This window comes from Globicephala melas, chromosome 2 (genome assembly GCF_963455315.2).
Source record: "Globicephala melas chromosome 2, mGloMel1.2, whole genome shotgun sequence".
NCBI lineage: Eukaryota > Metazoa > Chordata > Mammalia > Artiodactyla > Delphinidae > Globicephala > Globicephala melas.
This window is the reverse complement of record NC_083315.2, coordinates 89,876,336-89,893,575: the sequence shown is the minus strand read 5'-3', so window position 1 is coordinate 89,893,575 and position 17,240 is coordinate 89,876,336. Positions and strand designations below refer to the sequence as shown.

Here is a 17,240-nt window from a genome sequence, read left to right as displayed (position 1 = left end):
ATAAGCAAATTCGTGGTAGAACACAAGGAAATTAAAATTATGAGGAGGAATGATCAGCTTCCTTTTGAAGGTGAGGAGGTGGTGGAAGTTTTAAAAGAAATGAAGGATCTCAGAGGGTTAAACCCAAAGAAGTTAAAGAACTAAAGAGACCTATCTATATGCAGAAATGATTAATGAGAAGCATAAAAGTAGAGAAAGCAAGATTGAAGACATTGAAGAAAACATTAAAAATCAGAAGCCTAGTGGAAGAAGTCTTTAAACAGATCCAAGATGGTAGAAAACATAAGATTAAAGCCAAAATTAAGTCACTGCTTTACATTCTTAGATTTTGCAAAAATACAAGGGAGTGCCATGGTAGGTAAAAACACATTCAGATTGCCTTAAAAGGATAAGATTGAAAGTTAGAGGAATTCTTTGTCAAACTGTTTTAGGAGCTAGATAAGAATTTTGGGGATTGGGTTGTATATGTGGAGAGAAGAGATATCAGATGCCTGTAATATTGCAGTGTCAAAAGGATGAACAGATAATTTAGTAGCAGACATCTAGATTCTAAAACTGAGCAACATAATAAAATTATTCTAGAAGGAAGAGAACTGGGATTAATGATCTACCAGAGATCTATGAGCAAATCTGTGGTGCCTCTGTTCAAAGGCATATGGAAGGTGAGATAACCATAGCACTGAAACTAGTATTAATAGGAAGTGAGAGAAATTGGGAACTGGTACCTGATAATACTGAACCCTGAATATAAGATTTTTGTGCAAAGAAAGACTGACAGGAATAATAGAGAACATGAGATGCCAAGGAAACAATATGCCATAAAGTGGGTCTTAGAAGCTAACTGGAAAATCCTTGCATGGCAAAAGAATGAGGTGGGAAATAAATTCATTCTGTTTGGATTAAGAAAGGCTTTTATTTAGACAAGCTGTGATTTTCTCTTTAATACCATGTAAAATATATTGTTCCAGAGCAGCTTTTGAAATGTGAGGACTTTATATACGAGCCATTGGGATCAGCATCTCCATTCTCAATTAAAAAGATTGAAGAGAAAATTAAAGTGATAAGAATAAAGTAGTACTGCTCATAATATCCTTTACTATTTTTGAAGTCTGTAGATTGAATTCCCCCATCTCCGTTAAAAAAATTTTTAAGAGTATAAGGATATAGGAGACTTCCTTGGTGGTCCAGTGGCTAAGACTCCATGCTCCCAATGCAGGGGGCCCGGGGTTCAATCCCTGGTTAGGGAACTAGATCCCACATGCATGCCGCAACTAACAGTTCGCATGCCATGACTAAAGATCTCGCAGGCCGCAACTAAGACCTGGCACAGCCAAAATTAATTAATTAATTAATAATTTAAAAAAGAAAAAGAATAGCATCTCTGTAGCTGTTTCAAAAGTAAATTTAAAATAGAGTACAGGAAGCTGGAAGAGCATCATAAAAATGGATAAAAAACAAAGTAATGCAAACTTGTTGAAAACAAAAATAAAGGATGGCTATGTTCTTTGGAGGGGCAAAAAATGTAAAAAGAAATTGGATCATGAAAATACAATAATCCCCCCTTATCCTCGGGGGATGCATACAAAGACCCGCATTTTATACCTGAAACCATGGATAGTACTACACCCTATATATACTATGTTTTTTACATACATACATACATACATACATACATACATACCTACGATAAAGTTTAATTTCTAAATAAGGCACAGTAAGAGATTAATAATAATAAAATAGAACAATTATAACAATATACTGTAATCAAAGTGACATGAATGTGGTCTCTCTCAAAATATAATATCTTGTACTTTACTCACCCTTCTTTTGAGGATGTGAGATGATAAAATGCCTGCGTGGTGAGATGAAATGAGATGAATGACGTAGCATTAAACTACTATTGACTTTTTTGCTGATAGGTTAGAAGGAGGATCACTTGCTTTGGGTGATCTTGGATCATCAAGCCATGGCACTGTGAGTCGTTGGGTGTTAGGAGCGGGTGATGTTGATGGTTAGGGATCCCAGGAAGGACGGAGCGTGTCACCCAGATTTCATCACGTTACTCATAACAGACCGCAATTTAAAACTTATGAATTGTTTATTTCTGGAATTTTCAGACTGCTGGTAACTGAAACCACAGAAAGCAAAACCACGGGTTGGGGTGGGTGGGGGACTACTGTAAAAGAAACGGGAAAGAAAATAGACATAGGCTAATTAGAAGTTATTAGAAAGCAGTTCTTAGTAGTCAGCAGATCACATAGCTGTTGGTATCAGATTTTCCTACTGCCTCTTGCAGCTTTTCATCAGTGATATCACTCCCATGGCTTTAATCGCCATCCGTATGCGAATAACTCTCAAATCATCTATGCCCAAGCTCTAAACCCATATGTCCAACTTCCTACTAAAGATCTCTTGGGTGTGTCACAAGTGCCTCAAATTCAGTAGGTCCAAATCTGAAAAAGAATCATGTCCCCACTTCTCCCTCCCATCCCAAGTCTGTTTCTCCTGTGTTTCCCTATTATGGAGTATTGCAGTCTTACCTTAGTCCCCTTACTCTAGAAATTTAAACATCATCCTTAATGTTTCTTCTTTTACTCCTCTATCTAATCAATCAGTTAGACTATTCATTGTTCCCCTTTAATATCTCTCACATATATTTATCTCTCTGTTCTCATTCTGTTAGTTTGGACCAGGAATTGGCAAACTTTTTCTATAAAGGGCCAGATAGTAAATACTTTAGGCTTTGCAGTCCATATGATTTTTTTGCAATCACTGCAGCTCCAAAGCAGCCATAGACAATATGGAAATGAATGGATGGGGCTATTTCCCATAAAACTTTATTTATAGACTCTGACATTTAAATTTCATATAATTCATGAAATATTCTTTTGGCTTTTCTCTCCAACCATTTAAAAATGTAAAAACCATCCTTTGTTTGCCATCCATACAAAAGCAGGCAGCAGGCTAGATTTGGCTCACAGGCATAATTTGCCCACCCCTGGCTTAAAGGAACATTTTCTCTCACTTGAAAAACAACAGTAGTCCCCCATTCTCCTACTCTCTTACCTGGTCTCTCTAGTCTTGTCTCTCTAGTCCACTCATCATACTGAAGCCAGATTGACTTTTTAAAATGCAAATTGGGTTTCATTACGTTGTTTGAAGTCCTTTAAAAGTTGACCATAGCCAGTGGAATGTATCCACATTCCTTGGCAAGACGCTTTGTAATGTGGACCTTGCTTATCTTTCTAGACATATTTCTCGTCATTTCCCCCAACTCTCTGTTCCAGCTTAAAACTGCTTAGACCTGCTTGCAGTTTCTCTGATGTGCAGTGTTTTTAACTTCGAAATTTTGACACGTTTCCTTACCCTCTCCCTACTTCCACTGGCTAGCCACTATTCTTCCTGCTGGACTTATTTCAGTTATCATCATCTCCAGAAACCTCCTCTCATTTCCCCAAGGCTGGATTTAAATGCTTTTACTAAGTTCTGCCATCCTGTCTGTAGAATCCAATAATAGCACTTATTTTACTATAATTGCCTGTCTACTTGACTGTGTCTTCTAAATAGTAAACTTGAGTGCCTAGTGTTTATCCATTATTTCATCCCCAGTTTCCTATATGGTGCCCCATAGTACCCTCAGCATTTTTATTTTTATTTTTTGCATTAAAATGTTGATATAATTCAAAGACCATGAAATTTGCCCTTTTTTAAAAAAGTGTGCAATTCAGAGGTTTTTAGTGTACTCACAAAGTTGTGCAGCCATCTCCCTATTTTATTCCAGAACATTTTTATCACCCCAAAAAGAAACCCCACGCCCATTAGGAGGTCACCCTTCATTCCCCCTCCCTTCAGCCCCTGGCAACCACTAATTACTTTTTGTCTCTATGGATTTGCCTAGTCTGGACATTTCATATCAGTGGAAGGGCCCTCCAGTCTTTTTTTTCCCAACCTTCTTCATTATTATAGTTTTCCCTGTATCATGTGCTTTAGCCAAACGGTACTTTGGTGGGGTCTTCATACATGTCTCATGCTTTCTTACCTCTGTACCTTTTCTTATGCCACCTCCTCTATCTGAAATGCTTTTTTCTACTTATTTAGAGTTTTACCTAGCCTTCAATGCCTAATTCGGATAAGACCCCTTCCAAGAAACTTTCCTGATCATATTAGGTAGGAATCATCTCTGAAATCCTACAGTAATTATACTATTTTAGGTGCTACCTTGCCTACTGATTCTTTGAGACTGCTCTCATGTTTTCTAATTGTTTTATACTCTCCCATCCAGTACCTTGGCACAATAAGTTCTTAAAACGTAGTTGAAAATGTCATGGACACTCTGGAAAATAACATGACAGTTTCTTTAAAAACTAAACATAGACTTACCATACAACCCAGCAGTCTCACTCCTGGGCATTTATTCCAGAGAAATAAAAACTAATATTCATGTAAAAATCTGTACACAGTTTTTCATAGCTGCTGTGTTTGTTATAGCCAAAAACTAGAAACCACCAATATGTTCTAAAGTAGTTGAATGCTTAAACAAACTATTGTACATTCGTATCGGAATACTACTCAGCAATAAAAAGGAATGAACTATTGATGTATACAACTATGCATTATGTTGATTGAAAAAAATCTCAAAAGGTCACATACTATATGATTCCATTTATATAATATTCTTGAAATGACAAAATTACGGAGTGGAGAACAAATTAGTGGTTACCAGGGATCAGGTATAGTGGGGAAGGAGGATAGATTTGACTATAAATGATAGCATGAGGGAGATATTTGTGACGATGGAATAGGTCTGTATCTTGATTTTGATGGTGTTTACATGAATCTATACATATGATAAAATGGCATAGAACTATATACATACACATTGTACCAATGTCAGTTTCCTGATTTTGATGTCATATTGTTGTATAAGATGTACCCATTGGGGAAAATTGTGTGAAGAGTATATTGGATTTATCTGTGCTATCTTTGCAATTTCCTATGAACCTATAATTATTTCAAGATGAAAAGTTAAAGTTTTTTTCTTTAGAGATTGAAGTGGTATTTAGCATAATCATTTTGCCACTCATGGTGCTGCTTTTCATCAGTATGAATCAGTCTGCACCTTTCAAAATAATGTTACTCTTGAGGTTGACAAGATAACCTGTTTACAGTATTTTAATTGCATTTTACAATTAGATGAAACCTGTTTAAGCAAGAACTGAGACAAAGTAGTTCTTTGATATCCTGGCTATCCAAGGCCTTGTCTTAATTTTTAAATTAAGTGGTGAGCCTTAAACTGAGTCATATTTTGGTACACTTTAAATTCCTGGTGCTCTTGTATACTGGCACCTAGAGGACAATGACTGCAGCAATGAGTCCTGTGTAGTATCTGTCATCCTGTGGGATGTTGATAAACAATAATTATTTTTGACTTGACATTAATTGATTCAAACAATTCTTTTCTTAATATAGAGTTGAAAATCTTCTGGTAAGATTTCGAAAAACCATACTATTAACCAATATTCAACTCAAAAACTTTTTCTTCTTTTTTTTTTTTACATCTTTACTGGAGTATAATTGCTTTACAATGGTGTGTTAGTTTTTGCTTTATAACAAAGTGAATCAGTTATACATATACATATGTTCCCATATCTCTTCCCTCTTGCATCTCCCTCCCTCTGACCCTCCCTATCCCACCCATCTTGGTGGTCACAAAGCACGGAGCTGATCTCCCTGTGCTATGCGGCTGCTTCCCACTAGCTATCTATTTTACGTTTGGTAGTGTATATATGTCCATGCTACTCTCTCACTTTGTCACAGCTTACCCTTCCCCCTCCTCATATCCTCAAGTCCATTCTCCAGTAGGTCTGTGTCTTTATTCCTGTCTTACCCCTAGGTTCTTCATGACATTGTTTTTCTTAAATTCCATATATATGTGTTAGCATACGGTATTTTTCTTTCCTTTTAGGACTTACTTCACTCTGTATGACAGACTCTAGGTCCATCCACCTCATTACAAATAGCTCAATTCTGTTTCTTTTTATGGCTGAGTAATATTCCATTGTATATATGTGCCACATCTTCTTTATGCATTCATCTGATGATGGACACTTAGGTTGTTTCCATCTCTGGGCTATTGTAAATAGAGCTGCAATGAACATTTTGGTACATGACTCTTTTTGAATTATGGTTTTCTCAGGGTATATGCCCAGTAGTGGGATTGCTGGGTCGTATGGTAGTTCTATTTGTAGTTTTTTAAAAAACCTCCATACTGTTTTCCATAGTGGCTGTACCAATTCACATTCCCACCAGCAGTGCAAGAGTGTTCCCTTTTCTCCACACCCTCTCCAGCATTTATTGTTTCTAGATTTTTTGATGATGGCCATTCTGACTAGTGTGAGATGATATCTCATTGTAATTTTGATTTGCATTTCTCTAATGATTAGTGATGTTGAGCATTCTTTCATGTGTTTGTTGGCAGTCTGTATATCTTCTTTGGAGAAATGTCTATTTAGGTCTTCTGCCCATTTTTGGATTGGATTATTTGTTTTTTTGTTATTGAGCTGCATGAGGTGCTTGTAAATTTTGGAGATTAATCCTTTGTCAGTTGCTTCATTTGCAAATATTTTCTCCCATTCTGAGAGTTGTCTTTTGGTCTTGTTTATGGTTTCCTTTGCGGTACAAAAGCTTTGAAGTTTCATTAGGTCCCATTTGTTTATTTTTATGTCCATTTCTCTAGGAGGTGGGTCAAAAAGGATCTTGCTGTGATTTCTGTCATAGAGTGTTCTGCCTATGTTTTCCTCTAAGAGTTTGATAGTTTCTGGCCTTACATTTAGGTCTTTAATCCATTTTGAGCTTATTTTTGTGTATGGTGTTAGGGAGTGATCTAATCTCATACTTTTACATGTACCTGTCCAGTTTTCCCAGCACCACTTATTGAAGAGGCTGTCCTTTCTCCACTGTACATTCCTGCCTCCTTTATCAAAGATAAGGTGACCATATGTGTGTGGGTTTATCTCTCGGCTTTCTATTCTGTTCCATTGATCTATCTTTCTGTTTTTGTGCCAGTACCATACTGTCTTGATTACTGTAGCTTTGTAGTATAGTCTGAAGTCAGGGAGCCTGATTCCTCCAGCTCCATTTTTCATTCTAAAGATTGTTTTGGCTCTTCGGGGTCTTTTGTGTTTCCATACAAATTGTGAAATTTTTTGTTCTAGTTCTGTGAAAAATGCCAGTGGTAGTTTGATAGGGATTGCATTGAATCTGTACATTGCTTTGGGTAGTAGAGTCATTTTCACAATGTTGATTCTTCCAATCCAAGAACATGGTATATCTCTCCATCTATTTGTATCCTCTTTAATTTCTTTCATCAGTGTCTTATAATTTTCTGCATACAGGTCTTTTGTCTCCTTAGGTAGGTTTATTCCTAGATATTTTATTCTTTTTGTTGCAGTGGTAAATGGGAGTGTTTTCTTGATTTCACTTTCAGATTTTTCATCATTAGTGTATAGGAATGCCAGAGATTTCTGTGCATTAATTTTGTATCCTGCTACTTTACCAAATTCATTGATTAGCTCTAGTAGTTTTCTGGTAGCATCTTTAGGATTCTCTATGTATAGTATCATGTCATCTGCAGACAGTGACAGCTTTACTTCTTCTTTTCCGATTTGGATTCCTTTTATTTCCTTTTTTTCTCTGATTACTGTGGCTAAAACTTCCAAAACTATGTTGAATAAGAGTGGTGAGAGTGGGCAACCTTTTCTTGTTCCTGATCTTAGTGGAAATGGTTTCAGTTTTTCACCATTGAGGACAATGTTGGCTGTGGGTTTGTCATATATGGCCTTTATTCTGTTGACGAAAGTTCCCTCTATGCCTACTTTCTGAAGGATTTTTATCATAAATGGCTGTTGAATTTTGTTGAAAGCTTTCTCTGCGTCTATTGAGATGATCATATGCTTTTTCTCCTTCAGTTTGTTGATATGGTGTATCACATTGATTGATTTGTGTATATTGAAGAATCCTTGCATTCCTGGAATAAACCCCACTAGATCACGGTGTATGATCCTTTTAATGTGCTGTTGGATTCTGTTTGCTAGTATTTTGTTGAGGATTTTTGCATCTATGTTCATCAGTGATATTGGCCTGTAGTTTTCTTTCTTTGTGACATCCTTGTCTGGTTTTGGTATCAGGGTGATGGTGGCCTCGTAGAATGAGTTTGGGAGTGTTCCTCCCTCTGCTATATTTTGGAAGAGTTTGAGAAGGATAGGTGTTAGCTCTTCTCTAAATGTTTGATAGAATTTGCCTGTGAAGCCACCTGGTCCTGGGCTTTTGTTTGTTGGAAGATTTTTAATCACAGTTTCAATTTCATTGCCTGTGGTTGGTCTGTTCATACTTTCTATTTCTTCCTGATTCAGTCTTGGCAGGTTGTGCATTTCTAAGAATTTGTCCATTTCTTCCAGGTTGTCCATTTTATTGGCATAGAATTGCTTGTAGTAATCTCTCATGATCTTTTGTATTTCTGCAGTGTCAGTTGTTACTTCTCCTTTTTCATTTCTAATTCTATTGATTTGAGTCTTCTCCCTTTTTTTCTTGATGAGTCTGGCTAATGGTTTATCAATTTTGTTTTACTTCTCAAAGAACCAGCTTTTAGTTTTATTGATCTTTGCTATTGCTTCCTTCATTTCTTTTTCATATATTTCTGATCTGATCTTTATGATTTCTTTCCTTCTGCTAACTTTGGGGGTTTTTTGTTCTTCTTTCTCTAATTGCTTTAGGTGCAAGGTTAGGTTGTTTATTCGAGATGTTTCCTGTTTCTTAAGGTAGGATTGTATTGCTATAAGCTTCCCTCTTAGAACTGCTTTTGCTGCATCCCATAGGTTTTGGGTCGTCATGTCTCCATTGTCATTTGTTTCTAGGTATTTTTTGATTTCCTCTTTGATTTCTTCAGTGATCACTTCGTTATTAAGTAGTGTATTGTTTAGCCTCCATGTGTTTGTATTTTTTACAGATATTTTCCTGTAATTGATATCTAGTCTCATAGTGTTGTGGTTGGAAAAGATACTTGATACAATTTCAGTTTTCTTAAATTTACCAAGGCTTGATTTGTGACCCAAGATATGATCTATCCTGGAGAATGTTCCATGAGCACTTGAGAAAAATGTGTATTCTGTTGTTTTTGGATGGAATGTCCTATAAATATCAATTAAGTCCATCTTGTTTAATGTATCATTTAAAGCTTGTGTTTCCTTATTTATTTCCATTTTGGATGATCTGTCCATTGGTGAAAGTGTGGTTTTTAAGTCCCCTACTATGAATGTGTTGCTGTCGATTTCCCCTTTATGGCTGTTAGTATTTGCCTTATTTATTGAGGTGCTCCTATGTTGGGTGCATAAATATTTACAATTGTTATATCTTCTTCTTGGATCGATCCCTTGATCATTATGTAGTGTCCTTCTTTGTCTCTTCTAATAGTCTTTATTTTAAAGTCTGTTTTGTCTGATATGAGAATTGCTATTCCAGCTTTCTTTTGGTTTCCATTTGCATGGAATATTCTTTTCTATCCCCTCACTTTCAGTCTGTATGTGTCTCTAGGTCTGAAGTGGGTCTCTTGTAGACAATATATATATGGGTCTTATTTTTGTATCCGTTCAGCCAGTCTGTGTCTTTTGGTAGGAGCATTTAATCCATTTATATTTAAGGTGATTATCGATATGTATGTTCCTATTCCCATTTTCTTAATTGTTTTGGGTTTGTTATTATAGGTCTTTTCCTTCTCTTGTGTTTCTTGCCTAGAGAAGATCCTTTAGCATTTGTTGTAAAGCTGGTTTGGTGGTGCTGAACTCTCTCAGCTTTTGCTTGTCTGTAAAGGTTTTAATTTCTCCATCAAATCTGAATGAGATCCTTGCTGGGTAGAGTAATCTTGGATGTAGGTTTTTCTCCTTCATCACTTTAAATATGTCCTGCCACTCCCTTCTGGCTTGCAGAGTTTCTGCTGAAGGATCAGCTGTTAATCTTATGGGAATTCCCTTGTGTGTTATTTGTTGTTTTTCCCTTGCTGCTTTTAATATGTTTTCTTTGTATTTAATTCTTGACAGTTTGATTAATATGTGTCTTGGCGTGTTTTTCCTTGGATTTATCCTGTATGGGACTCTCTGTGCTTCCTGGACTTGATTAACTATTTCCTTTCCCATATTAGGGAAGTTTTCAACTATAATCCCTTCAAATATTTTCTCAGACCCTTTCTTTTTCTCTTCTTCTTCTGGAACCCCTATAATTCAAATGTTGGTGCGTGTAATGTTGTCCCAGAGGTCTCTGAGACTGTCCTCAGTTCTTTTCATTCTTTTTTCTTTATTCTGTTCTGCAGTAGTTATTTCCACTATTTTATCTTCCAGGTCACTTATCCGTTCTTCTGCCTCAGTTATTCTGCTGTTGATCCCTTCTAGAGTATTTTTAATTTCATTTATTGTGTTGTTCATCATTGCTTGTTTCATCTTTAGTTCTTGTAAGTCCTTATTAAATGTTTCTTGCATTTTCTCTATTCTATTTCCAAGATTTTGGATCATCTTTACTATCATTATTCTGAATTCTTTTTCAGGTAGACTGCCTATTTCCTCTTCATTTGTTAGGTCTGATGGGTTTTTATCTTGCTCCTTCATCTGCTGTGTGTTTTTCTGTCTTCTCATTTTGCTTATCTTACTGTGTTTGGGGTCTCCTTTTTGCAGGCTGCAGGTTCGTAGTTCCCGTTGTTTTTGGTGTCTGTCCCCAGTGGCTAAAGTTGGTTTAGTGGGTTGTGTAGGCTTCCTGGTGGAGGGGACTAGTGCCTGTGTTCTGGTGAATGAGGCTGGATCTTGTCTTTCTGGTGGGCAGGTCCACGTCTGGTAGTGTGTTTTGGGGTTTCTGTGGACTTATTATGATCTTAGGCAGCCTCTTTGCTAATGGATGGTGTTGTGTTCCTGTCTTGCTAGTTGTTTGGCATAAGATGTCCAGCACTGTAGCTTGCTGGTCGTTGAGTGAAGCTGGGTGTTGGTGTTGAGATGGAGATCGCTGGGAGATTTTCACCGTTTGATATTATGTGGAGCTGGAGGTCTCTTATGGACCAGTGTCCTGAAGTTGGCTCTCCCACCTCAGAGGCACAGCACTGACTCCTGGCTGCAGCACCAAGAGCCTTTCATTCACACAGCTTTGATGATAAAGGCACTCTTCTTCACTGTTGTTCAAGTTCTAGGTAGAGATTTCAGACTGCCTTTACCCTAAAAAGAGCTGGAGAAGCATTGGTGGTTCTTCTCCAAAGGAAGGTACCCTCTGAATGTTTGGGAGATGAAGAAGGGAAGATGTTTGTTCTTTTTCCTATGGTCTCATCCTCCAAATCACCTTTGGAATCAAACTTAAAAACTTTTGAAAATTGTTATACTATATATTAAGTAAAATGAATATTCTTGTGCAAATTTAAAATGAGTATTACAAAATCAGAACTTATTTCTAATTCTTTTTGGAAAGTGGTGTGGTATGCATAACTTAAGGATTTTTCTTTTGTACTTATGATCAAGCTCAAAGTGAATATGAGAGAACAAAAGTAAATATGAGCAAAACTACATATTCTTTAGTAAAATGAAAATGATTTTTTTTTCAGGTTAAACTGCAGAACAACATATCATATCAGATGGCAGACATACATCATTTAAAGGGTAAGAAACTTAATTACAGATTAAAGATAAAGGTCACTAAATGTCTAAAATCCTGAAGAATTAAGAAATCCTCAAGTTAAACAGCTAAATGAAATAGAATTTTTGAACAAAGCTCCTCTGATGGCAAAACATTTATCCTTTTGTCTTAAGATATAATGAAAAATTTTTAATGTTGCTTTATATATAATAAGTGCAAGTTAATATTTGAGGTCTGCATTTTAATCTTGTGCTGTAGACAGAGTTCATGCAATGAAATGTTAGAAGAATCCTCAAGGAAAATTGAGGTGTAACTTCGGAGACTGTCAGATTTCTAGGGAAAAGATTAGGGATGATTCCTCTGTACTGTGTCCAGTCTGCTAAAATAATTCACTCAGATCTAGTGATGCGTTGGAAAGATCCTCCAAACTTAATGTTTTAGATACCCCAGGATCAAAGAAACCTTCAACAAAAACTGGGAAGAAACCTGGAGACGGATTTGATAGATAGGTAGGTAGGTAGATAGATAGATAGAAAGAAAGTAAGAAGACAGATTTTTTTTTCACTTAGATGAAGTGATAGGAGATGACTAAAGCTCTTATGAAAAATAATAGGTGAAGAGAACAAGCTCTGTCATCTGCTTACATTACTTCACACTGTCACTGGCCTTTGGAGCTTGGGGTCTGAGGACTATCCCGCTTCTCCCTCATATCTTTTGATTACAACCCTATATATTTTAAAACTTTGCATGCAGTGACTCTGAGTTTATATATGTGGGTAATACTTGCTCTCTAATTTCATAACTATATCTTTATAACCATTTTAAACCTGTTTAGATAGAATTAGGTAATATATACATATATTTTTCAAATTTATTTATATTTATTTATTGGCTGTGTTAGGTCTTTGTTGCTGCATGTGGGCTTTCTCTAGTTGCCATGAGCTGGGGCTACTCTTCATTGCAGTGTGTGGGCTTCTCACTGCAGTGGCTTCTCTTGTTGTGGAGCACGGGCTCTAGGCACGTGGACTTCAGTAGTTGCAGCACACAGGCTCAGTAGTTACAGCATGCGGGCCCTAGAGTTCACGGGCTTCAGTAGTTGGGGCGCACGAGATCAGTAGTTTTGGCTTGCGGGCTCTAGAGCACAGGCTCAGTAGTTGTGGCTCACGGGCTTAGTTGCTTCGCGGCATGTGGGATCTTCCCAGACCAAGGATCAAACCTGTGCCCCCTGCATTGGCAGGCAGCTTCTTAACCACTGCACCACCAGGGAAATCCCAGGTAATATATTTTCAAACATCCTCTTGAAGAAGTCAACCTAAGTTGACTTTGTAATTTATGTAAGTTTTGCTTCTCACCTAGCAAATCCATTAGGAAATATTATTTGTATGTTATAATCCAGACATAGGAATTATTAATTTTTTACTATCTATGATTTAGAACAGCTTTGATTTTCTGTTAAAAATTTACTTTCTGGTTGGCCACAATAATTGTTGTTGCATTTGTGTCCATATTCTACTCTTTTTGACTCACAGGAGTGCACAGGATGACACAGAAGATGGCACACTGTCAGTGCTGCTTCCAGCTTGCAATTTTTACAAATGATTTTGCTTGTCATCAAAGTATATTTCTTATTAAATAGTAATAGATCAGTTGAAAAGGAAGTCCTATGGGTTTTGCTAGTACATGTCAGAGAAAATGACAGCCTATGTTACTGAGTAAAAATCTTTATTTTGCTGTATGTGTTGAAGTAGATCTTGAGATGTTTTGAAATTTTGATGATAATCTTTAGCAGAGAAAAAAGCTTTGATTTGAACTCATACCATGCAACTTTTGGTTTTAGTGCAGTTACTGAAGCTTGGATGCTTGAGATTGAATTTCATTAATGTGACTTTTGCACCCTGGGAACTCTTTCTGCTGAAACAAACTTCTTGACAAGTTGACAGTAAAATCCGTATTTGACTATTTTCATTGACATTAATGTCGGATATAATGGAATTAATACACATCAAGATCCTAAAAAAAATCTTTTAATATTTTCTTGGAAATAAGAGGATTAGGGTTGGTTTTTAATGCCTGAGAAAGTAAATTAACATTCTACTATACACTGATTTATTTTGAATAGCTTACCTTATTTTTATTCCTATTACTGAAAGAAAATTTGCAATAAAAAATTTCCAGAAGTAAATTTTTTTTTTTGGCTTTAAATGATCATCCTAGAAGTTAAATTGAGAGATTATGGCCATATCTTTCTATAGCATACCCTGATATTACTGTCAGAGCTAGACTACCCTGCACAATCAACCTTGGACCTGATCTCATATTAAGTTACTCTGGGGACTTTCCTGGTGTTGCAGTGGTTAAGAGTCGCCCTGCCAATTCAGGGGACACAGGTTTGATCCCTGGTCCGGGAAGATCCCACATGCTGCGGAGTAACTAAGCCCATGCACCACAACTACTGAGCCTGTGCTCTAGAGCCCACGAGCCACAACTCCTGAGCCCACGTGCCACAACTACTGAAGCCTGCAAGCCTAGTGCCTGTGCTCCGCAACAAGAGAAGCTACCACAATGAGAAGCCTGTGCACTGCAACGAAGAATAGCCCCCCCCACTTGCGACAACTAGAGAAAGCCCACGTGCAGCAACGAAGACCCAACGCAGCCAAAAATTAAAAAAAAAAAAAGTTACTCTGAGCATCCTGCTGTGGTGACCTAGAGCAACCACACTAGACACAGAGTATCTTTGGGTTTAAAATGAAGAAAACACATGGCAATCAGTTGAAAGTAAAATTGTGATATAGGAAAATTTTGTCTTTAGTTTTGCTTTCTGATCTGTTTACTCCCCTTGCCCCCATTTTTTTGGCCACGCCACGCGGCTTGCAGGATCTCAATTTCCCAACCAGGGATTGAACCCTGGCCACTGCAGTGAAAGCACCGAATCCTAACCACTATACCACTAGAGAACTCTACTTGTCCCCTTTCAAGTCTTTATTTTGGCCCACTCAAAGCATCAATCTGCTGCATGCTTTATAATCCTTTCCGTGTATTCAAATAGGTTAGAATCTGATATTTTACATGGACTGGAACTAACTCATACTGATGTTCTATTTTTCTGTCAATTGAATTTTAAGCCTTTTATCTGCATTTAAAAATGAAAACTTTATTTCCTGGTAAAGGTATTTCAAATATTGTTAGTGAGAAACTTTGTGGGGAGGCAGAGAAGCCATCCCAAATCTTAACGTCATACTAAGCCTCAGGTTCATTCTGAAGGTAAACTTAGCTGCTTCAGTTAGTTTACTGTGTAGGAAAAAGAAGCCTGAATTAGTCCTGACCACCAGTTGAGGTCCATTCCCTAGTAGCTACTAGGTAGTGCTGATTTGATTTTTCTTTTTTTAATTGTAGTAACTTTCAATTCTAAAATATTTCCTTCTTGAGTACAGTTTCAGGGAACTGGCTAACACTGTCTGTAAACTACAAGGCTTTTTGTCACTGCCTCCTGCTGGGGTCTCATTGTTTCTGTAGACTCAACATCCATAGCTGAGGCCAGAGTTCTGCTACCTCTAGCCCTCTATTTCTTAGTAAATGGGACCAGAGATCAGGTAACAAGCTGAATATGTTATTCAGGGATACCTGACCTCAGATTTGTTACTTTTATCTAGGGTGGGAGTAATGTGAAAAACTACAGAAATCAACCGTGTTTATATATTGGAGAATTAATAGAGTAAGAAGAGAAATTTAAAATGTGACTTGAGTAAACTCATAGACACAGAGAGTAGAATGGTGGCTACCATTCTACTGGGAGGTGGCTGGGAGGTGTGTGGGGAAAATGAGATGTTGGTCAAAGGGTACAAACTGTTATAAGATGAATAAGTTTTGGTGATCTATATACAGAATGGTGATTATAGTTAACAACACTGTATTATACACTTGAAAGTTGCTAAGACAGTAGATCTTAAATGTTCTCACCACAAAAAAAGTGGTAATTATGTGAGATGGTGGACATGTTGGCTAATGCTGTGATGGTAATCATTTCACAATACGTGAGTGAATCAAATCAACATGTTGTACACCTTGAACTTACACAATGTTATATCTCAATTAAAGTAAAAATAATAGGGCTTCCCTGGTGGCGCAGTGGTTAAGAATCCGCCTGCCAATGCAGGGGACATGGGTTTGAGCCCTGGTCTGGGAAGATCCCACATGCCGCAGAGCAATTAAGCCCATGCACCACAACTACTGAGCCTGTGCTCTAGGGCCCGTGTGCCACAACTACTGAGCCCACATGCCACAGCTACTGAAGCTCATGTGCCTAGAGCCCATGCTCCACAACAAGAGACGCCACCGCAGTGAGAAGCCCGTGCACCGCAACAAAGACTAGCTCCCACTCGCCACAACTAGAGAAAGACCATGTGCAGCAACGAAGACCCAACACAGCCGTAAATAAATAAATAAATAAATCTAAAAAAATAAATTTTAAAAATAATAATAAAAATGTGGCTTGAATAGGCAAGCATATTTACTACCTATAAGCACTTTATGTAAATCATTTACTTTTCATATTTGATTATTAATACTATACAATAGCTGTTATTATGCATATTATTAAACTTTATATACTTCAACAAATGTTCATGTGACTTTAACATTTTTACTTTTTGTCATCACCATAGTTATGATTCCACAATAAAATTTAGAAAGTAGAGAAAAAAATATGCTCAGAATCCCACCACTAAGTGTAATTAATCACTGGTAGCATTTTGATGTATTTTTATTCTCATCTGTTTTACATGGATATATTTTATATTATAAATATATGTTTATATCTGCTTTTTAAAAACTTACATCACAAGCATTTTTTGAGTGCCTTTAAAGTGACAAGATTATTTCTGTAAGCCCTCTATGAAAAGTAGATGTTATGTTATAGTTATAATGTTGTACATTATGGTTAGATATTATACTTTAATCTTAATAAGTCATTATTGCTTATACAGAATAGACCTCTGTTCCCATTTATAAAAATTAAAACTTTCTTTACTACTTTTGCTTAACTTCTAAGGCTGTTGGCTAATTTTTTAATCCTCTATCCAAGAAACTGACATTTCTCTTTTCTGGCTGAATTTCTTTTATTTGTAGGGTTAGATAAAGAGGGAGTGACTAGAAAATGTGGGGCCAGTGATGATGGATTAAAGGTTCCCAAAGGGGATCTGGTCCAGCTTTTAATTTACTATCCAGTTTGAAATTTCATGTTATTCATTACAGCTAAAACTTTTATCTGTAGTCTGGAGGTTATAAGCTTTGAAAATGGAATTTTGGTATATGTGGACCTTAAACCTCAGTAGCAGAACTAGAAATGAGATCTAAAATGATTGGTACCTAATTTGGGAATCAAGTATGATTTAGAATGAATTGAATTCTGTATCCATATCCAATACACCTAAAAAATATGATTTTTTCTCTACTTTTATAAAGCAGTAAAGTTTAGAGAGATAGTTCTTTTTGTACTATTTCTACAACTTAGCGTATTGTCTACCTAATGTGAAAAGATGTATATATTTTTAATATTTCTGATTTATGTGAAACCACTGAGGCTA

At 36.7% G+C, this 17,240-nt stretch overlaps 1 protein-coding gene across 2 annotated transcripts in view; it reads left to right on the top strand.

The window, feature by feature from the left end:
- The window catches only part of GOLM2 (golgi membrane protein 2), a 111,426-nt gene that overhangs the window by 33,064 nt on the left and 61,122 nt on the right, over positions 1–17,240 (top strand). For both annotated transcript variants that reach the window (XM_030842684.2, XM_030842685.3), the window contains exon 2: positions 11,627–11,681. In XM_030842684.2, the coding sequence (XP_030698544.1) occupies positions 11,627–11,681 (55 nt within the window). The remainder of the gene's footprint in view (positions 1–11,626; positions 11,682–17,240) is intronic.